General features: G+C 37.6%; 1 protein-coding gene across 6 annotated transcripts in view; it reads right to left on the reverse strand.

Moving 5' to 3' along the window:
* TECPR2 (tectonin beta-propeller repeat containing 2) overlaps positions 1–23,787 on the reverse strand; it is a 147,957-nt gene that overhangs the window by 85,847 nt on the left and 38,323 nt on the right. For all 6 annotated transcript variants that reach the window (XM_020971107.2, XM_020971108.2, XM_020971109.2 and 3 more), the window contains exons 6-10: positions 21,659–21,971; positions 19,888–20,020; positions 13,640–13,948; positions 8,376–9,361; positions 4,592–4,775 (exon numbers count right to left, since the gene is read on the reverse strand). In XM_020971107.2, the coding sequence (XP_020826766.1) occupies positions 4,592–4,775; positions 8,376–9,361; positions 13,640–13,948; positions 19,888–20,020; positions 21,659–21,971 (1,925 nt within the window). The remainder of the gene's footprint in view (positions 1–4,591; positions 4,776–8,375; positions 9,362–13,639; positions 13,949–19,887; positions 20,021–21,658; positions 21,972–23,787) is intronic.

The following is a 23,787-nucleotide window of genomic DNA, read 5'->3' on the forward strand; positions in this document are numbered from 1 at the left end:
CATTACATGGTAACAATGTGAATGGAAATAAGACACCAAAACAAAAATAAAGGCACAAAAGCAACAGAAGGTTTGGGGAAAACCGTTTAGTTTAACTAGTGTGCAGTACAGTTCAGTTAGAGTACAAGTTTTGGAAAAGCGAACGTTAGAGACCTCAGGTGAGGAAAGTGGTCGAGCAAACTGTGAAAAGCCTTGACTGGCAAACTGAGGAATCAGACAGGCAACAGAAAGCCATTTGACAGTTTCTGAGAAGGAGAATGACATGATCATAGGTGTATCTTAGGAAAATAAATATTGCTGTGGTATGAAGTATGAATCAAAAGGAAGAAAAAATAAATAATTTAGAAATAAAATCAATCAACCAAAATTAATCAGCGAAATCAAGAGAAAAAGAGATTTAACAAATACTTAATTAGATGAGCCAAATATTATGGTCAGAAAGAGAAATTATTAAGATATAAAATTATGTAAACACCAACACCTCTAATTTCATTTATTATCAAAGCTACCCTCAAAGGAAATTCTTTTATAAATAATTCAGTATGACTAGAGAGACGGCCAAAATGCCACAGTAATGGCTAAGCACTGTGGTGATATCATCTACAAGCTCCTCCAAACAGATCTAGAAAATGCATCACATGATGGGGAAACCAAAAAAGTCAGTGAGTACTTGGTCATCTCAGTTCAGCATAGGGAGAGAGACAGCAAGGTCTATGGCCACTAGGGACTGAATTAGGCCTGAAGTACTATGGTGCAGCACTCCACTGCCCAGGAAGAAGCTGTGAACTGGGCCAAGAGAAGTCCCACAGACCTGCACAAGGTGGTATAAATAGGTCCTGGGTGGTATACCAAAAAAGAAGGAAGTTCAGAAACCAGGAGCAATGTTTCAGCTCAGATCTGTGACTCAGCTTCCAACATCTAGCTCAACCAGGGCAGGAATCCCAAACCAAAGAGGAGCTTAAAATTCTGCCACTCTGAATTAAGGAGCTTTTCAACTGGTTGGCAGGGATGGATTCCAACAGCAATCTACTCTAGCTCAGACCCAAACGCAGATCAGGAATTTGCAGTGCTCAAACCAGGGGGGCAGAAAGCAGACTTTGCCTTAGGTCGAACCACTTTGGGAGCACTGATAGCTTGCAGGTCCCTAGCCTGTCCCTCAGCTCTGAAATAAACACAATACTCAATATCCCAAGGAGGTAGCAACAAGACCAGCTCACATCTTCCCTTCGTAAGGGTAGCAGAGCTCAGCTCTAACATCAAATCTGAAGTCAGGAAGCAGTCTGGAAGGCAAATAAACAAACAAACAAACAACGCATCCTTGCCATAATGAGCTATTATAGTGATAGGGATGCTCAAGGCACAAACACAGAAAAGAATGATGCAAAAACATTTACAAGATAGACACAGCTTGAGAACAAATGTAGAGAAAAACACAGCTTTTCCTAGGAAAGAAGTTTTTTTTAAAAAGTTTTTAAAATGTTTTTATAAATGGAATGAGAGAGTCTGAGGGAAAAAAGTAGAAAATGAGAACCATGGAAGAAAGGACTAGAAGGGGAATTAATAGCTTGGCCCAAGCAACAAACTCCCTGAAAATGAGAATGGACCAAATAAAAGCCAATGGCTCCATGAAGCAACAAGAAATATTAAAACAAAGTCAAAAGTCTTAAAAAATAGAAGAAAATCTAAGAATTATTGTACTATCTGAATCCTATTACCCCCCCCAATAAAAAGCCTATTTTAAGAGGCCTTAAAATAGAACTGCCCAGATCTTTTAGAACCAAAGAGCAAAGTGGAAAAAGAAAGAATCCCTCACTCAACTCCTAAAAGAAACACCACAATGAAAGCCATAAGGAACATCACAGCCAAAATTAAGACCATTCACATCAGAAGAACAAAAAAATATGGAAAGCAGCCAGAAAGAATTTGAGTACGAAGGAGCCACAGTCACTATCACAAACAACTTGACAACCGTTCCTATAAAAGAACAGAGAAGTTGGAATATGATATTCCAGAAGACAAAAGATATGAATTGACAGCCAAAAATAACTTACCCAGAAAAACTGAGCATAACAGTACAGAGGAAAAAAAATGGGCCTTTAATAAAATAGAAGACTTTCAAGGATTCTAGATGAAAAGATAAAAACTGTACAGAAACTCTGAAGTTCGAACACAGGAGTGAAGAGCAAACATAAAAAAGTAAACATGAATAAACAGTGACAAAGGACTAAAGAAGGATAAATAGCTTATATTCAAATATAGGGAGAGATATACATGTTCCCTCAGGACTGTACCATCATAAGAGTCTACTGAAGAAGTCCGATTAGTCAAGCCCTAGGAGTGGATTTTTTTGTTTTGTTTTATTTTTTATGTCTTGATGATCTTAAGAATGGAAAGAAAAGGGAAGAGAAATACCCTTGGCAGCAAGGGGGTAAGGGAGGAGGGAAAGGAAGGTTAGGGAAAATTATCTTATATAATCAGGGTGTGCACATAGTCAAGGAGGAGGAGATGGGGAGAAGAATTAGCTGACACTTGAACCTTACTCTGATCTGAACTGTTCAAAAGAAGGAATAATACACACATAGTGCTGGGTATAAAAATCAATTTCACTTCACAGGAAAATAGAAGGGAAAGGGGAGAAATGGGTAATGGAACAAAAGGAAAGGTAGATTAGGGTAGGGATTAGTTCTAAACAAAACAAAACTCTAAATATGTACAAAAATATCTACAGTTCTTTTTGAAATGACAAAGAATGGGAATCTGAGGGCATGCCCATAAAATTGGGTAATGGATGAACAAGTTATAGTATACAAATGAGATAGAATATTATTGTGCTGAATTCTTATCAGTGCAATGACCAACCAGGATTCCAGAGGAATAATGAAAGATGCTGATTGACTATATATGTTAGTAGTGGGTTTTATTTTTCTTGTGTTCTCATTGCGGGAAGGGGAGGGATGTGTGGTGGGAGGGTAAGAAGGAAAATCTTGGCTGATAAAAACAAAGTATTTTTAAAATACATGATTAAATAAATAAGTCCATGCTAAAAGCAAAAATTTATAAGCAAGGAAACTGAGGCATACCATGGAAACAAAGGTCACAAGAGCTTTATGACACAGCCTAAAATAAACATTCTATACTCTCCTGCTTCAATTTATTTGTTTTATGTACCCAATTTCTTTCTAATATGTAAGCTGAGCTAAAGTAAATACTGCATACAGATCCATTCTATTTTATGTAACTCCCTGCCTCACTCCCCTTGAGCAGGAAGAGAAGTTGCTAACATTAAAAAACTAGATGAGCAAATTATTTCACGCAAATAGGAGTGGTAGTGGTAATTTAAAACCATTAGGTATCATTTAGTCAATTTCTACTTCAATACATGAAAGACAGGGCTTGAAAGAATTGATGTGACTTCAATATATGGTCAGGAAGTAGCTTAATTGCTCAGAGGATCTGACCCATTAACTATTTAAAAAGTAAGCATATTTATAAAGAAAACAGAGCAGAAGCCAGTATGGTGTAATGCAAATGAAATTTGAAGTCAGAGGGTATGAGTTTAAAGCATAGCTCTGCTACTTATACTTGTTCTTTCTCTGTCCCTCAATTTCATTAATTATAAAATTATAGGATGAAACTAAATGATCTCTAAGGTGCCATCCAGGTCCAAATCCCATGATTCAATCTGAATATATCCAAAACCTCATGAGGCTTGAACATATGCAAGAACTTGTTGTTACCAAGCCTTCAATGGTGCAACTAACCAAATCCAAAAATGAAAACATATTTTATTTTCATATGGAATATAACACATTTAATAGACTATCCCTAATCTACCAGTCAAATCAACAATTTAAAGTCTGTTGTTTGAAAACAAAAATCACTTATACTAAAAAAGTTGGGTCAAGGAGTTTGGCACAGCAAGCAAAAAAGTCCTAAAAAAAATGAAATCGAAAGCAAAAGAATCAGGCAAAAAAACTGGGATTCTAGGCAAAAACTGGGGAGAATTAGGGAAATGAAAAATTGCAGAGCAGGTGATTTTATTAAATGTAGCATCATAAATCTAAAAGCTGTAGCAAACCAAAAAAAAATTATCTAGATACTTTTGTGTATTCCTGACATGTTTCACATCACATCCAATGACCTACCCCTACCATCTCTGTGCCACCTATTCTACCATGTTATACATTCCACTTCCCCTTTCTATCTCTTGCTCTGGGGCCAGTAATCAAATTAATATTACCATTCTTTTTGGAAATGCCATGTCAGTTGACTCCCTTCTAGCTGCCACTCATCATCTCTGTCATTTCCCAAACCAAAATACCCTTCATTGGCCACAATGTCGTCAATGATGCTGTCTTCCTCTACAAGGATGTAAGCTCCTTGAGTAGAATCTGTTTTATTTTTGTATTTGTAATCTCAGAACTTAGCATGATGCTTGGAGTAAGTACTTAATAAATGATTTTCATTTCTTCTTTCTATCCTTCTTTCCTTCATGTTCACATATTCACGTTAACATTAATAAAGTTAATAGTGGTAGTTCTTATTAGATTAGGTAAAGAAAGCTGGACGCCTGCAAGTTGGGGATTCTAACCTGAAGGAGAGACTGCCACCTGCTGGACTGCATCTTCAAATTTTTGCCACCGTATTCCAGCACTAGGGAGACCGCTACAATACAGTCCACCTTTGTAGTCCAGGCACCAGATATACTTCTCCGAAACCACAAGGCTTAGGATTCCATAGCCAGGGCCAGAGTATCCCATCCAGCTTTCTGCAAACTAAGGAACAGTGATTAGAACAGAGCCACATGGATTTGTATGTAGGAGACAGGGTAGCACTATACATGTAAGAATATTTTTAATAGGCAGTATTTGCTTAAAATGATAAAAATCATAAGAATAAAAGCAGATCTCCCTGGTTTTTTGGAAACACTGCAACTAAGGTATTATAGACGACAGTTATCTTTCCCCTTTAACAAAAACACCATAAGTTCAGAAAATGATTATAATATGCTCTAGTTTTTCATAATGCTTACAACTAGAGAATCCTTAATGTTTAGTATAATCATAATACACTGAAAAGAAATATACTAAAAAAAAATGAAAAATAAAAACAAAAACAAAAAGCCAAGGGGCAGCTAGGTGACGCAGTGGATAGAGCTCCAACCGTGGAGTCAGGAGCACCTGAGTTCAAATCTAGCCTCAGACCCATGATACTTATTAGCTGTGTGACTCTGGGCAAGTCACTTAACCACAACTGCCTCACCAAAAAACAAAACAAAACAAAACAAAAACAACAATACAACTATTTAGCCTTACACAACAGATATGTTCCTTGAAAAGTGGGGAATGAATCTGAGAATCTAATTCAATCCCTACTTGATACGGTATCCCTTACACAAAGGTTCATCTTTACACTGAATGTGACACAAAAGTAATGCATACACAAGTATCTGAAAATATTTCTCCCTACCCTATCTACAAAACTTATTGGACAATGTTCCCAAAGAAATTAGAGGCCATTTGGAATATTATCAAACAAACTTCCCTAGCAGATGTTTTTAAAAAATGAGACTTCCAAAAAGAACACACTTAAATTAAGAACTAAAACCAAAGAACTACTGATGCAATTTTTTTTAACAGCGTGCATTGCCCTCAGATAACAGAAAACATTGAAATGACTCTGAGTTGACAGAAAACTCATTGAAAATCGAGTTCAACATCTACCTGAATAAAAATTGCCCCTTCAACATATCTAGCAAGTGATTCTCCCAACTTTGCTCAAAGACTGTGAACAAAGAGAAACACATTATCTCTACAGGTGGCCAATTCCACTTTTGCACAGCCAAATGTGAAGAAGTGTTTCCTGATGTCAAGCTTCAATTTGCCTCTTTCCAACTCTACCCCCTTCCTCAACGGTGGGGCCCAGAAGTGAACACAACAATGCAGATTGTGTCGGACAAAGGTGAAACACAGCAGGAACATCACCTCCCTGATCCCTGACAGAATGACCCTCTATAGACTCTAAGAATCCATTAGCTTTTGGGAGTTGCCGTATCATTTACTGACGGATTATTTTGGAAGTATTTAAGCAAAGACAGGATGACCACTTGTCAGGATGTTGAAAAGGATTTTGAATTCAACCAACTCAAAGACATTCTAAATATGCAAAGGATAACTGAAATTTTGGAGGCTGATCAGAATTTTCATGGAGCTTTTTCAATCTGAACTAGATAAATACATACAATTTTGTACCTCTGTAAAAAACAAAGGAAACTTTCCCATCTGTTCTTACTTTCACAATATGAATAATAACTTCTCTGAGACGGGTGTAAAGAAATACTTTTTAGGTATTTTACCTCAGGACAGGTAAGTTATACTTTAGTGATTACTCCACCAACGCCCCATTCTAGCACAGAAAGGACCTTGGGTCTCAGAGGCAAAGCTACCGACACAGGAGTTTTACCAGGTCCCTACCCAGTTAGAAAGATTTGCCAGATGGTCTAGGGATAGACAGAGTGCCAATCTTCTGAAGAATGACCTAGCAGCTAAGTTTGGAAAACATGTAACATTAGGTTGGTGACCAGATAACACATTCTGGCCAGAAAAACTCCTGAAACCATGTACCAAAGCATGGAGAGTTTGTGATTTTTGTTAAAGGAAATAAATTCACAAATGAAATAATTATTCTTTTGAGATTCTTACGTTCAGATGTTTGAGGCTTATAAGTTTCAAATGAGACGGCTTTGCAATAACTGTTGTACACTTGAGAAAGAAAATACAGCTAGATTTCTAACACATCATAATTTCCCATTGAAATTTATAGACAATACTCTAGTAATACCATGACAGCAACATTATTTTTGAAGCCAACTGGATATTTATATAGTAAGGAAAGCACATAGTTGTTTTCCTTATTTTTCTACACAAAGAACAACTACATAATAATAGTAAAAACAGCCAATGTTTCTATAGGGCCTTATAAGCTATAAAGCTGTTCATATCCACCATATCATTCGACTTCCACGATCGTGCAAAGTAAGTACTATGGGAATTACTGTTCTCATCATAAAATGAGGAAACTGAAGCTTAGGGAGATGACATTACATTCCCTAAGCAACACAGCTAGTAAGCTGCCAATCAAAGATTTAAGCCCAGGCCTTTTGATTCTAAGCCCAATACTATTTCTACCATACAAGGGAATGGAATAAAAGTTTTGGGACTTTGTCAAAAAAGTACAATGGTTTTTCCACTGTATCAGTGCTTCTCATTATTACTGTTCAAAAGCACAGATAATAAATAAATGGGGAAAGTAGTACTAATAATCTAAAAAGCTTTCGTATTTAGCTTTACAATATAATTTACTGTTTATAGAAGAAGGTGAATGAGGCTGAAGTTCTCATTTCAAACTAAATACTGAAACCACATGATAAAGGTGTGACCCATAAAAACTAGAAAGCTATCCTGACTTCCCATCCAGACACCCTCCACATAACTCCCCAACCAGCAGCCCTTTTCCCAATTCCAATCTGGAAATAGACAGCACTATTCCTCAAACTGATGCAAAATCACATCCAAACAGCCTACAGAAAACAGAGTAATTCACTCCTTCCCTAAGACAAGAGGAAAATTAAGTTACTATTTTTGCCTACTCTTCGAGGTCCTGTTGACCAGAATAAACAAACACCCAGATTTTGTCTAGAAAGGATGTATTAAGCAATGACAATATCACTAAATATTTGCAAGCAGGGTTTGCTTTGGATAAACTGACACAGGTAACTGAGAATGTTTTATATTTACATATGGTCTGTCACTTCTATAACAAGACTGTTTTAAATAAGGAAGAAAATTCATAAGTTGCTATGGACAAAATAATCATCACCTGTTGTCCAACTTTCTGAGTACCAGATCACAGATCTAGAGCTGTAAGGGATCTTAGAGGGAATCTAGTCTAACCCCTTTATTTTACAGATGAGGAAACTAAGACCCAGAGAGTTTATGTGAATTGCTCAAAGTCACACAAGTAGTAAACATCAGAGGTTAGATTTGAGCTCAGATCCTCTGACTAAAGAGCTGGTGCTCTTTCCATTGTGCCTTATGAGCTTTCTGTTACCCGGCTGGGTTTTCTGTTTGTATACTGGCAGGACAGTATACACAGTCTTTTCAGCTCTGTGTATCACTGGAATAGCCTGCAAGAAGCTAGGGTTCCTTCCATACTATAATGAGTCTTTGGAAGAAGACCTCAGAGGAGGGTGGCCCTAACCACAAAATAATTTGTAAGTATTTTAAGATAGATAACTAGTAAAAAAAACAACAACAACATAATTCATCATTCTACAAGCTCTAAAAATCTTTCATAAGTGATCTGATTTTACCTACCTGATCTGATTTTAACAATACTGTTTCCTCAAGATTTGCTTTGGCCACATCCTGGAAAGAAAGACTACCACCAAGTTCAGCTACGCTAGCTTCAGATGATGAATAAGGCAGACCACGAGCATAAATGTCCTCTTCATCACTGGATGTTAACACTTGCTCTTGCAGGGACTGTTCAATCTTAGTTTCATGGATAATGGGTGCTGAAGAAGACACTTGAGGACATGATTCTGCTCTAAAATCAAATTTAGAAAGCACAATTTTTTTCTGCTGATCAACAATATTATCTTTTAAGAGACTATGGTAGGAATTCAAGCTGAGGTTTTCTAGAGTCACATTCACTGAAAAATCTTCCTGCATCCCTGGCATCTCTACCCAGTTTTCATCACTTCTTTTCTCAGGCAGCAACTTTTCAGCACTTGGTAGGGTATTAGGACTTGAAGGCACTGTTTGTGTACCTGAGCAGTTTTTTTCAGAAAAAGTGCTTTCAGCATCTTGAATTTTCAGTTCATGTACTGTTTCATCTGCTTTTTGTAATTCAGTAAAGTCATCTTGGTCTTGGTTGGAAGACTCTTGACTATTTTGCTCATTATTCACAAGAAAATGTCTGGGTTTGAGTTCTGGTATATCATCAACTTCTACTTCTTCAGTCAGGAGTACAGGTAGATCACATACTAAATTATCTGTGTCCGTTCCACTTTCATGGTTGTAATTTAGCACTTCATTTTTACTCTCATTTTCTAAATCCAATAAGTCTGGGGTAGATTCTGACACTTCAAGAACACTAAAGGTTTCAGAGTCATTATTTTCCTGTAAAATGCTCTGCTGATCAGGAGAATCTGTATTTGTCTGATCTAGACTGCTGTCCAGAAAACTTGAGGTCATGGAACACTGGTCTGTGGTTGTTGAGTGAGGACTTTCATCAGAAAACGGATGCTCATAACATGGAGTTCCTTCAAGGGAACTCGGTGTTTTCTTGGTCCCGCCTTCTAATTAAAAACACGAAAATTATTTTCAGTAAGTTTGCTTCAATGAAAAGGGAAAATATTATTCTAAAATTTAAAGTTAATCATTTGTTAAGGGAAAGAATCTTGGCAACATACATTATCTTAGTTCAGGACAGAAGAATGTTACATGTGTTTCTGAACTTTTGGCTTAAATTATTCTGTTCTGGACAATAACACTTATCTAAGTTTATTCTTTGTTATGAGTGTATGCCTTTGTAACAAGGTGCTCATTCATCATCCCCTGAATGCTTTCTGGCCGAGGAAAAGGGAGGTTTGTGAAGCACTTTATACACACACACACACAAAATCTCATTTTGTCTTCACAACAACCCTGGGAGGTAGGTGCTATTATTATCCCCACTTTACACACAGAGGTTAAGTGACTTGCCAGAATCACAAAGCTATTAAGTTTCTGGGGCCACATTTAAACTCAGGTCTCACTGACTCTAGGTCCAGTGCTCTATCAACATCATCAGCTCACTGCCTGCTGGGCTAAGAACTAGAGATACAAATAGAAAAGCAGGACAGCCTGTGCTCTCAAGGAGCTCACATTCTAATGGAGGAAACAACACACAAGGAAGGTTTCAAATGCAAGATGCAATTTTGGCAAGTTACTGGGAAAGAATGACACACTAGTACCATGTCTAGACCAGAGATGACAGCAACATCTTGTGGTATGTAGACCATTTCCTTTAAATGGATTGGAAAGAAATAAAGTGCCCAACTTAGTAAGCTTGTGAGTGTCCCAGCTCACTCTTGGTAAATTTCTCTTATACATCATGCTCCAGGTATTGCATAACATGCAAGGCAAAAAGTCTTGTCAGTTTCCTGAAGTTTCCACACCTAACATTTGCAAAACATGTCATTTCATAGTTAAGCTTTTAAAAAGTTAGAATATCAAAAGCTTTGAGAAAAGAGTATGGGTCTCTTACTTTTCTTTAAGACATTTTCAGATCCTTATGCACAGAAGTGTCATGTTTCTATATTCAAAAATCTTTAGTGGCTCCTTATTGGCTAGCAAGTAAAGGTTAAACCCCTTTCACTTGGCATGCCCTATATAATCCAGTATCATCCTGCTTCATCTCACATTACTTCTCTCTGTGTAGTTTATACTCCAACCAAATTCCATTACTTAGAAACTCTCTGTACTTGCCCACTTCTCTGACTTTGTTTATTCTTTCTTACTCCATGGAAGAAATATAAGATGAAGTTCAAAAGCAAGTTGAAAAAGTGCCAGATTTTGGAGGGCCCTAAATACCAGCTGAAGTAGTTTAAAATTCACTCAAAAAATAACAGAGAGCGGCTCAGATTCTTATAATCTAGCCAAATATTCAGATTCTTATAACCTAGCCAAATGTTCAAATTCCTTAAAAGTCTGGCCAATGTGGTGGATCTTTAATAAAACGAATCTTTGGCTGAAAGAAGGTTTGGTCGAATTCATACGGACAGGACTCACATGTTGTGATTCAGCGTCCCCATACCAGTAAGCCCCTGCAACTCAACATTTTGGTGGCCCATATAGGAAAAACTGCCTAACCCCAAATTCTTCTCCAGCCAAGATTGGAAAGTATGTAAGCCTCCCTGCCTTCTTTCTTGCCCTGCAGTTAGGGTCATTCGCCAAGCACCTAGGAAGGCTCAGATGTGCTTTTCAGGCAGACAGTTATGAGGTTGTCTCGCACTTGGCCTGATGCTCTCAGGCTCTCGGTCCACTGGTTCAGTTCAAGGCCACGGACATGGGTACACCTTCCACAACATAGAGGACAAGGACAGACACTTTATCCAGAAGCATATGCCCAATTCTGTCAATTCTCTCAGCACTAGGGAATTGGGAAAACTGCAGATGCTTTTTGGTTCCCTGTGGCTTACTTACTCCCTTCCATCTACACCCCTGGATCCTTCTTCATGGAGGCTATAGGGAAAAGTTAGAACAGCTAAAAACATCTTAGCAGATTCTGGAGGTTTTGTCATAGATAATTAAGGAGTTTTGAAACACCTTACAATCCTGGTCACTCCCTTCTCCCACTTCCTTCCCTTACATCAAGAGGGTATCTGTTAATCCCTCTCTGGAGAAGAGAGTTTTACCCTCTCCCCCACTCTGAATTTGCCCTCTACAGCATGGGCCCCACTGGCAATGGCCTTGGGCCCTGGGGCAACCCTTGCCTGGAAGAATCACCCAGGTTCAGCATATCCTGATCAAGTTAAAGAAGCTAGCCTTTGAACTTGGGTAAGCTCTTTTAACTGTTAATGATGAGATGTTGATTCTCTGTGTAAAGTAATTTGGAAATGCATTTAACAAAACTGAAATCACTTGATTGGTAATGGGTTTGTTTCAAGTTTCAAATTGGTGAACTTTTTGTATCAGTTATGTCACGCAACTTTTCATAATTTGGTTGCCACTAAAATAATTTGGCTATTGTTGGTTACTGTTTTAGCATGTAAACTTGCCAAAAGGCTTGTCTGGGTTTTGTCTTGCTGAGATTTTGCAAGTATACAGAAATAATCTCTAATGATTGGCTTCTTACACCAGGACAAATTCAAATTTGAGATGTAAATCCTGGAAAAGTTTTTCCTAAGCTGTGACTAGTGAAACTTGCTGTTTGAGGTAAAAGCTCACAGCAGTTTATTTTGAATTATCTGATGGATCATAATCCATCGATAATCAATAATCCACCATCTGAGAGAAATGCCACCAGCAACTCAGAGAATGTGATAGTGGTGGGAAGTCAGCATCAGGAAAAGCTGAGAGGACAATTTTAGCCTCAGTCTAAGATGGGATCCTCCTGGCTCAGTTTCCCCATTATGTTCCTTTGAAAAGAAATGTTACTCACCTGGCTATTCCTAAGTCTGGCTATGAGGTGGAGTTGATATTGCATGGTTGGAAAACTGAATTATCTGAATCCAAACAGAGCTAAGGATGTTTTATCCTGCCATATCTGGGACCTGCAGTCTTTTCTGTCAGATTTGTGTCTTCTGTCTAGACTACAGACCATTCACCTACAGTTGGTAGCAAATAGCAAGTACCAGCCAATGTCCCCCCACTGTTCCCTGTATGCAACCTCTTCTCTGGGACCTCCTCAAGGCAGGAATAGCTCTATGCCCCTTGCCAGCAGGAAGCAGGATCTTCGCCCCTTACCCCAAAAGAATTTGGGTCCCATTTGTTGGGGGGGGAATGATGAGGATGGGATCTGAACCCCAAAAAGAAAAAAGAAAAAAACCCTGGACTTTCCCACAGGGCCAAATCTCAGGTGTTCTCCTGAGGCTATAATCCCATCAACTGGCCTTTTGTTATTGCCTACACCCAGTCTCCCAATTCTGTTGCCTTTAGCCTAGCCTAGCCCTCCACTGTCTTACCTCCCTATGGCCCCAGTCACTTTCCACTGTTAATCTCCATTCTCCCTTGGCCTCATGGTTCAGGTCCCGGCATTCTGTTCACCCCAGTTTACTGGCCACTCCCATTCAGATCTCCTTAGAGCCCCTCCTCCAGTCACTCCAAACTACTTGGCCATTCCAACATCCCTCCCACAGTCTTTCTGTATATAAGGTCCTTCTTGTCTCCATAAATGTGCTCAGATTCTTATAATCTAGCCAAATATTCAGATTCCTTAAGAGTATGGCGAGTATGGCCAATATGGTGGATCTTTAATAAACCTTGTCTTTGGCTGAAAAAAAAAACAGAGATCAACTAAAAATATTAAATGTGTACTCTGTATATAGCACCATCATGAAGACTGAGGAAAGCATAAAGTTAGGCTAAGACATGGTCCCTGCCTTCACAAAGGGCACCAACTATTAGGAGAGTAAGACACAAATACAAATATCTATGACACAATAATATATAACAAGTACATAGAGAGATATGAATAAGAATAAATTAATAAACAAATAAATAAATAAGGAACTGGTTAAATGACCAGGAATATTAGGAAAAGTTCATGGGAGAAGCTGTATTTGAAATCAGCTCTAAAGGACAAATAGGAATTCAGTAAGAAGGAGGCCAGGCATTCTTCTTCCCCAGTGGTAAGCACAGGACATTGCTTATAACTGGTATTTAATAAGTATTTGTTGAATGAATGGATAAAAAAAGCTAAAATAGGCAGATACATTAACTGTTATGATTCAATAAAAATATTCAACAAAAAGTATTATCTTCCACATGTACGAAAATGATACATTTCTAAAGGAGAATGAGGCATTTAAGCATTTAAAATCTGGTATATATCAGAAGATTTCAAGTAGAATGCATAAAAGATGCTACAATACCTTGCTTTTTCTTTTTCTTTTTCACTTTAATGGGCTGCACAATAAGTTCTTGGTCAAAGTCTTCACAGCTAATTACACTGAACCTGTGAGAAGCCTGGCTTTCTTTCAATACTTCAGAGGAACCTTGGTCTCCTGCTGTCAGGAAGCTAGAACTGCTATCTATAGAGTTCACAGAACTACTCCGACTTCTTGATTCACTGGTGACAGATGAGCCTCTGTTTCTGGTTTCACTACTAAAGGTCCCTAGCTTATCCAAACTTTGCAGGTGGATTTTCTCAGGATATCCCAAGATTTCTGTGCCATCTCTACCTACAAAGGAAGAGTCAATTTTTGTTATTGGGAGAAAAATCACCTATTTTATTTGTTGTTCTCAAAAATCCAGGCAGCAGAGAGACAATTTGGGACAGGAGCCTAGCAAAGCATTTGAAGTTCTGAACCTAGAGTCATGAAATTAGCAATATCAAAAGAATTAGACTAATGAAAGGCTCAAAAAGGCAGAATACCTACACAAAGGCTATAAGAAAAGCTTTTGATTCACTGGAAACTGATCTATTGAAAGCAGTAAAAGAATTCATTGCTGTTATAAATCGATTAATAATAATGATAGGATAGCATTAACTGTAGATCCTAGTTTCTCATTTAAATTTATTGTTATGTAAATATGTTTGTGAATTGAGAAAAAATCTAAAACCAATTAAACCTATTTATTGGATCCTGGTATAATTAAACTGTACCTATTCATATAGGTATAGGTCTGGTGGAAAAAGGAGACTGATCTTAGAGAAGACCCGAGTTTGAGTTCCATCTGCCACATTTACTAGCTTTGTGATACTGGGACAGTTACCTAGTAGCTCTGTGACTCAGACACTAAACTGTGAAATGGGGATAGTACTACTGGTGTTGATTTCCCTCATGGGGAGGTTGTGAGAGTCTCATTTCATAAAGTGCCATAGAAATGTGAGTTTTTCTTATTACCTATAGAAAATCTTCTAATTAAGAAGGCCACATGTAATAGAGAGGAAAGAGCACAAGATACAAAGCAAGAAAACCTGGGTTGAAATCCCAGTTTGACAACTTGCTAGCTGTACAAAGAGTGGGCAAGTGTGCTAATCGATGTGAACCATAGTTTTCTCTCTTCAAAAATAAGGATAATCATTCTTACACTACATAATTACAGGATTAATTTGAAGAAACTGCTTTGTAAAATGAAAATTGCTATGTAAACTATAAAACATAATTTTTTGTAGCCATTTATAGCAAGAGTAATTTTCAGAAGGAAAAACATCAAAACAAAGCAATTTATCAACCTAACAAAGATTACAAATTCAGCTTGATTTAAAAACATATAGTGAGAAGCTACTATGTACAAAATATTACAGGAAATCCTACCCTTCAAGATCCATTTCAAATAACAATTCCTTACAAAATTACAGAATCTCAGTTAAAAGGAACCTCAGAGATCCATCAATCCAAATCATACATTAACAGAAATTACATCTACAACATTCTGGCAACTGAACATTAAGGAGACTTATTTCAGAAAGGGCCCCTTCTACAAAGCTTCCTCTAATCCCTTCAAGTTCAAATAATCTTTTCTTTCTCAGACCTTCCCCAGAACTTTGTTTGCACCTCTCTCTTGGTACATACGTATGTCCTGGATTCTCTCATGGTTCCCCTACCTGTTTGAGTAATCTTTAGTTTCCTTCATTGGTTCATCATGCTTGTCATGCTCACTAACTGTGGGTGTACATCAAGATTGTATCCTAGGCCATCTTCTCTTTTTTCTATATTTTTTCTCACTTGGTGACCTTTACAGGTCCCATGGGTTTAAATACCATTATTTATGCAGGTAATTCCTGCTACTACTCAAACACATCCTGACCTCCAACTCTAGTCCCTCACTTGAATTCCAATCAGGCATCACCATATATGGTGATGGATGTTCTACAGATATCTCAAACTCAATATGCTCGAAATAGAACTCATTATCATCCCCCACAAACCCAATCCTGCCAAACCTCCCTTTTACTGTCAACGGTACTATGATTCTTCTAGTAACTCAGACCCACAACATCAGTGTCATTCTTGACTCCTCACTCTCATTCACTAGATATATCTAATCAGTTGTCAAATCTTCTCTTTTCTAGCTCCACAGCACTTCTTACCTATGTGTCCTCCTCTGTACTGACACAGTGATCAGCCTAGTTCAGATCCTCATCACCTCTTGCCCCAACTATTGCACTAGCCTCTTTGATCTCTCTGTCTGAAGCCTCTTCGTCACTTTAAGTCTTACTTCACAGAGCCAACAAAGTGATTTTCCTAAAATGTAGGTCTGACCATGTCATTTCCCTATTAAATAAACTCCAGTGGCTCCCTATTACTTCTGGGATTAAATAAACTCCTCCGTTTGGCATTTAATGCTCTGTGCAACTTGGCCCCTTCCCGCCTTGCCAATCTTCTTAGACATTACTCCATTGCACACACCACATTGCTAGCCACGTAAGCCCAGTTGTTCTTTATGCATGACTTTGTTCCTCCTGTCTCAGTGCTAATGCCAAGGCCTGAAATGAACTAGACTCAGTCTAAATTCCACTTTGTAAAGAAGTCTCTCCCAATCCTCCTCACCTAGTGTCTCCCAAAACTATCATGTATTTACTTTGTATATATTCTCAATATACTTAAATATGTATCTACTTTCTCTCCCAATAGAATGTAAGATCATTGAGGGTAGGGGTTATTTAATTTCAGTCTTTGTATATCCAGCACCTAGTACAGTGTTTAACCCATAGTAGGCACTTAATATTTGCTCATCAGTTATCATGCATTAATATCTTTGGACGTTATGTATTATACATGTATATACATGCATTACATATGCACATATATACGCATTATAACGTCACTAATGTTATATCCTCTCTACTTAATTTTAAGCTCCATGAGAGTAGGAACTCTGTTTTATTTATTTTTGGATTTCCTCCAACATCTAACAGTGCAAAGGCACACACACATAAAAATCCAGCTTCTGTTTAATTCTGCAAATATTTATTACCTACATATTATATATTAAGCCCTAGGATAAAGGCAAAGATATTTTAAGTCCCAGAGCCCTAGCAAATGAAGAGTGAAAAAGTTTTCAGTTATACTGAGTCGGATCCCTCTAATGCTTCTTGCATTGGGTCAGATTGTTTTTAAGTTTCTCCTAACATGAGGCACCCTGATCGTCAAAGCACTCCCCAAAACCGAGCTAAAGCTAGAACAAGCAGGTGGCTACCACCATCTCAAACTGGCTTATCCCCGCAGGTCATTTACCACAGGTAAGAGCACAGATCCCTTGGCTACAGAATTACTGAATCACAAAATGTTAGAGCTGGAAGGGGTCTGAAAGATAATATAGATCAGTCTCTTCATTTTATAGAAGAGGAAACAGAGGACTAGAGAGCAGAAGGTTACACCTGTGTCTATTGACTCCTAATCCGGAGCTCTTTCCACAATACCATATTTCCTCTCTTCTTAGACTGCACTTAATGTGATACGTTCCACAATATGAGACCTTAATATATGTTGTTGACTTAATCAAACTTAATTCTCTTTTAACTTTAAATTTCCCCAATATATCTCAGTGGTAAATATCTAGAAATACACAAGTAACATAATTTAGAATTTTCCTATTAGCTATAGATGCCTTCTATATTTTAACATTAGAATAAAATGTGAAGATTTAACTGAATTATACTAATATATCCATTAAAGGAAGCAAATGAAAATCACTCAGCTCAAGTTTATCCTTTATAGTCAAAGGTAATGGTGGTATTATTATCTGTGCTTAACTTTTCACCAAAATGAAGATTTTTAAAAGTTATTTATACTTGTATGTGGGTGCAATGAATCATAGACATTTCTGTCCGTGATTTTCTGTTCCAAGCTTTTAGCCCAATAATACCACCTTGAGGGTATTAGTTTATGCTGAGAATACTAATAATAATACCAGCAACCCTAAAGTCAGAGGCGGATGAGGAAGAACAAGAGAAAGGGGTGAATCATAGAATGTTAGAGCTAGAAGGGACTTCAGAGATCATGTAATCAACACTCCCTTCATTTTAAAATAAAAGAATGACCAATAAAATTTAAGGATACTATCCAAGGTATCAATGATCTAGATGCCCATCAAAGAAATGAATCAACTACTGTGGTCACCAATTTATTGATTATAAATGTGTGAAAGTAAAACCCACCAATAAAAATATGATTCTCTGCTTTATTAAAAAAAAAAGTGCTGGAATTTGGGCTTCTAAGTATCTGGAAAAAATATCTGAACAAATGGGGAACAACGAGATATACTTTTCAGAGCACTGGAATTGGAGTCAGTGGACCAGGACTGACATTCCAACTCTCTACTTATGACCCAAGAGACCTTGGATAAGTCACTTGACTTCTCTGGGCCTCAGTTTCTTCATCTGTAAAATGAGGGTGTTGAACTAGATGATTTCTTAAGGTCCTTTCCAGCTCTAACCCTATAATCCTATGACCCTAGGAAAGACAGAAGAATAAGCTTACTGAGAGGGACTGTAGATAATGGGGAAGGATATGAGAAGGGTATGCACAGGGAAAAGCCTCTACAGGTCAAAAAAGTACCCAAATACAATGAGGAAGGAGGACATTGGACTTTATAGTGCTGATTACCTTCTCAAAGAGGATTTCTGTGGTCAAATAAAAGATACAACAACACATTCACTGCATCAAAGAGTTTCAGAATTGGAGGAGAAAGGGCCTTAGAATCAGACAAAATTTAATATAGATTTAATGTAAAATCTTATGTTTGGGTTCAAAAACTGATTTCAAGAGTATGATACAGGAGAGGCACAGCTAGATTGTAGCACATTTGAAAGAGATCAGCAAAGATTAAAAACTCATTATGTATCAACATGTAAACGGTATCCAAAAAAGCTAATGAGATCTTCTACTGCATTAAAAGAGGTACAGTTTGCCCAGGAATAAGGAGGTGATAGTCCTGTCATATTCTACCCTAGTTAAAACACATGTGGAGCACTCCTATCAGTTCAGGGTGACATAAGTTAGAAAGGATACTTATAAGCTGGAAAATGTCCAGAATACGGCAACCAAAATGATGAAAAGCCTTGGGTCCACGCCATATGAAGAATCAATGAAGGAAATGAGAACATTTAGCCCAGAGAAGAGAAAATGTGGATGAGATATTATAACTCTTAAAATATTTGAAAGCCTATCACATGCAGAAAGGATAAGACTTGCTGTTTGGCCCTAGAGGTTAGGGCTAAGTTGCAAATAGGCAAATTTATGCTTGATAAAAGAAAGGAAAAAAAACCTTCCTAACAATTAAAACTATCCAAGAGATCTATCTCAAGAGGAATGGGTTGCCTCTGGAGGTACTGGATTTATCATTTAGTCAATAATCATTTATTAAGTGCCTAATATATGCTGGGCACTATACTGGATTCGGGAGATGTAAAGACAAAATGAAAAATAGTCCCTGTCATCAAGAAATTTTCATTTTATTGGTAGGAAACATTCATTTCATTTCTCAATCCAGATCAGTGACTCTGGTATTGAAACTCCACTGATCTAGAACAGTAACTCACCTTTAACAAACCATTTTTTTAGTGGCCTGGGGAGCACTGAAAGGATAAGTGCTGTGCCCTCATTTACCTAACTATCAAGTGACAGAGGTCAAGATGTACACAAGAGTCAAGAGAAGGGAGTCGGAATGTTGCGTGGAAACTGTGAGGTTCTTTCTCACTGAGGTGCTGGGGAGGGTGGTCTTCAAGCAAAGGCTTGTTTACCACCTGTCCATTATGTTACAATAGAGATTCCTTTTTGGTTATGAGTTGGAATAAATCATCTCTGAGATCCCTTCCAACTCTGAGATTCTGTGATTAACCCAACAATACAAAGTAAGTCAGTCACTGACAGACTTAGAATTAGAGAGAACCTGAGTACTCTGATTTCAAGTCTAGGATTCCTTCCTACATTCTAGGTCCAAAGATAATTTCTAAGTCCAAGATTTTGTTTAAGCACAAATATAGAGTATCCTTGAAAGCAATAAAAGAGTATATTGAACAGAACTGAGACTTTTTTTAAAAATCCCTTCAAGCTGATAGCAGCTAAAAGATTTTAAACATGCAAAATAAGAATGTTTACATCTTATAATCCCCAAAATAATTCATGATTTATCAGAATAAACACCACTGCATTTTCCAAAAAATACAAACCTATTGATCCAACTCCTTCAGGTCTGCTCGAAATTCTTATAATGTTCCTATCTCCCTTTAATAGGAATATTTCATTTTCAGTACAGGATACAGATACAATATCACCTGAACCTTCCAAACCAGCAATTGTAGCCTGTCAAAAAATACAAAATAAGACCACACTTTAAAGCAAATAGCATCTGTCAGAATTTCACATAAGCAAGCACATAATACTACTTTACTATGACAAATTATTTGCTGAATGACTTCTAAGTAGCTGTATGCCTTTGGGCACCACACTCCACCTCAATGATGTTCTGTGCTCATCCATAAGTGACTGGGGCAGGCCAGATGACTGCTAAGATTCTCTCCAATCCTGATGTTATATGGAAAGAACTTGGGAATCATGCCAGGAAAAGTGGCTAAAACCTCAATACCCTGACCAGTTAGATCCCACTGCTGGCATATGCCAAAAGAAGATAGAACAATTGATGATCTCAGCCAAGAAAGAATTTACTGTGCATCTATTGAAATAAAATACACATAAAGCATTTTTATTTTTCTTTCCTAGGCAGAATGGGAGGGGGTGGGTGAAGGGTAAAGAGCCTTAAGAGGCTAGTTATGAGGAAAGCAGTTGCAGTACCAACATCCAGGTTCTGCTTCCCCTTCCCTCCCCACCCCAAAAAAGAAGGAAAATGAAGGGTTGTTACAGAGATGAAATCACAAACTAGAGAGATGTTGCAGTAGAGAAAAAATAATTTCAATTCAATTAATACAGCAAAATGTTCAATAGTAAGTGCTGTTGTTGGAGCTATGAATCAGTACAATTGCATTTTTTGACCTCCAAAAAAGGTCAAAGACAGAAAGAAAGGTAGAAATCTCCACCAAAATGTTTATAATAGCACACTGTGTCAGCAAAGAACTTGGAAACAAAACAGATGCCGAATGATTGAGAAATAGCTAAAGAAATTGTGCTGCATTAATATGATCAACTATTACTTCATTGTAATAAAAGATGAATATTAAGAAGCCAGAGAAACAAGGGAAGACTCATGTGAACTGATGCATAGTGAAGTAAGCAGTACCAGGAAAATAATGTAAAAAGAAAGAACAATAAAATATAAAGGAAATACTATGAAATTACAATAATCAAGCTTGTCCCCCAAAAGGTGATATGAAGGGCAGCTAGGTGGCACAGTGGATAGAGCACTGGCCCTAGAGTCAGGAGGACCTGAGTTCAAATCTGGCCTCAGACACATAACACTTACTATCTATGTGACCCTGGGCAAGTCACTTAACCCCACTGCCTAGCCAAAAAAGGAAAAAAAAAACCCAAAAGGGGATATGAGAATGTCTCTTTCTTCCTCTGTTGCACAAGTGGGGGAGGATGGGTATGGAACACTGCATATGCTATTGAAATGATATGTTATTAATTCTACTGAGCTACTTTTCTTTCTTTTTTTTTCTGTCTTTATTATAAGAGATGCCTCTCTAGATAGGGGAGAGTGGAAGGTGGAAGTGGAAAGTGGAAAATGGAGGTGATAAAAAAATTTAAGATATCAACAAAATTAGTTTTCAGTTTTAAAACCATGAAACAAAAATTATAAATAGAAAAATTAGCAAAACATTCCACAATTTTCCATACTAAGAAAAAGAAAAGAGAAGGTATAGCAAGATAGCAAACACTGTATAAATGATATATAAAATCATTAAAGGAGAAATGAGACAAAATAAAATTCTACATACTAACAATCTCTCTACTTAAACACCTACACACAGTGCCTCTACCTACCTGATTTATAGTGTCTAATAAATAAACACTATACTCATTCCAGCTCAATACCCAGCCATCTTGAAAGAAGCATGACACAAGCCCTAGGTGTTTCTCCGATAATGGGCAACTTCCCTTCTCAGCTGGTTCAAGTCGAGGATACAGTTCAAAAGGTTTCACTCCTCCAGCAAATACATCTTTTAAGATGAATGTTGCCTGCACCGTTCCATGGACATCAGACTTCCACAATCGTAGCCCAGGCCTTGAAGCATATAACGTGAGGTCACTTTGCTTGCACAACCCAGGAATAAAACATGCTCCAAATTTCCCTGTGCTAAAATTAAAGTGGAAAAAAAAGGGAAGAAACCACATATGCAAATTTGATTTGGGATTACTACTATTATGTAGTATTATCAAGCTAGGATTTGATCAGTCTAAACTGAGGTTCATTTTTCCCCTTAACCACTTGTTTTATGTTCATCTTTTCCTTCTGTTCTCTATAAGGAAGATGTCAAAAACATTAACCTATTAAAATTCCTCAATCCTTCCTCTTTAAAGTGTCATATAAAATAATTCTGGGCCTAATGCTTAAAGTGGGAGTGTTGTCCTTTCATTTCTTCAAAATTTATCAATATCAGGACTACTGTGAAATACAAAATTAATGTGTTGCCCAGATGACCAGTCTGTTTCAGTACTCCTTTAGAAGTTCCCCATTAATGTCACTGGGATATAGTGGAAAGAGTATTAGGCTTGGAGTAAAAAAAACCTAGCTAGGTTCAAGTCTTAGATCTGCACTTAATTAGCTACATGACTGGCCAAATCATCTAATCTCCCTGAGCCTTTGTTTTCTCAGCTATAAAATAAATAAAGATACCTGCCTTACTTGTGTGTGTCTGTGTCTGTGTGAGACCTACGCAGCAACAGCAACAGCATCACCAGAATCACCCCAAGACTGCAAGCTGTACAGTGGTCTTTAGTTCTTCTTTCTCTCCGCCTTATCTTCCACTAAGTCCTACCGATTATTCTTCTGTTATACATCCATGATAGCACTAATTAATTCCAGAGAACCAGAAAGCTAGGAAATACTTTGTATGCAATTTCTTCTACTAGGTCACAGGACTTAGATCTAGAAGAGACTAGACATCACCTATTCTAACCTCTTAATTTTATAGATAAGGAAAAATGCAACACCAACAAGTTCAGTGACTTGTTCCAGAACATACCAGTATTAAGTAACAGAGACAGGACTTGAACCCAAGTCTTCTGAATCTAAACACAGTGCTCTTTCTACTAAAATATTTGTAGTCTCTAAATGAGGAAAACTAATTGGGGAAGGGAAGGTGTGTCGGGGGAGTGTCAGTGACAAGGCAGGGAACAGAATCCAGGTCCTTGAGTCTTAGTCCACTGTCCTTTTCCCTGCACTACATAGCTTTTCTCCCTCCAATCCTAATGCTATACTAGGCCCTAGCCAAGTCACAACTGTATTAATATCCCTATATTCAGTTGCTTGAGCTTTACAAGTCTTGTTCATTTGTCCACTATTCACATTCATTTTACACGATAAAATGCTTGACCCTCAATGTAGTACTGTCCTTGGGGTTTAAGCCATATATTCAAAGGATGAAATGACTTAGGCATTTCTTTTTTATTTCAGCAGCCTCAATGACTTGTCAGGCTCTTTGCTAATTAAATCTCATTACCAAGAGTTTTACACAAAACTCTGCTCTAAAATAAAGATCATCAGAACAGAATTTTGGTGAGTTGACACTGAAGTTTTTTAAATGGCAAAACTTCAATTCAACATCATGTCTGATCACTGAGCTCAAAGGAAGAATCCCTTCAAATGATAAAAACATAAGGCCAGCTTTACAGCTAAGCCTTCATAGATGGTATAGAAGAGGTTCTTGTTCAGATACAAGTTGGACTAAACGACCCCTGAGTCTCTCCCACTTCTCAAATTTTGTGTGCTTATGAATATTACAGAAGGGATTCTCACACTAAACAGGAGGCGTGGCAGAGTACAAAGATTGTTTGAATGAGAATCTGGAAACCTGAGGCTGAAAGTTGGTCATCCTCTTCGATAGCATGTAAGGACAGGCAAACTCACTTTATCTCTCCAAATACCAGTTTCATCATCTGCTAAATGGGGA

Source organism: Phascolarctos cinereus, unplaced genomic scaffold (assembly GCF_003287225.1).
Source record: "Phascolarctos cinereus isolate Bilbo 61053 unplaced genomic scaffold, phaCin_HiC Scaffold_2;HRSCAF=192, whole genome shotgun sequence".
Classification (NCBI taxonomy): Eukaryota; Metazoa; Chordata; class Mammalia; order Diprotodontia; family Phascolarctidae; genus Phascolarctos; species Phascolarctos cinereus.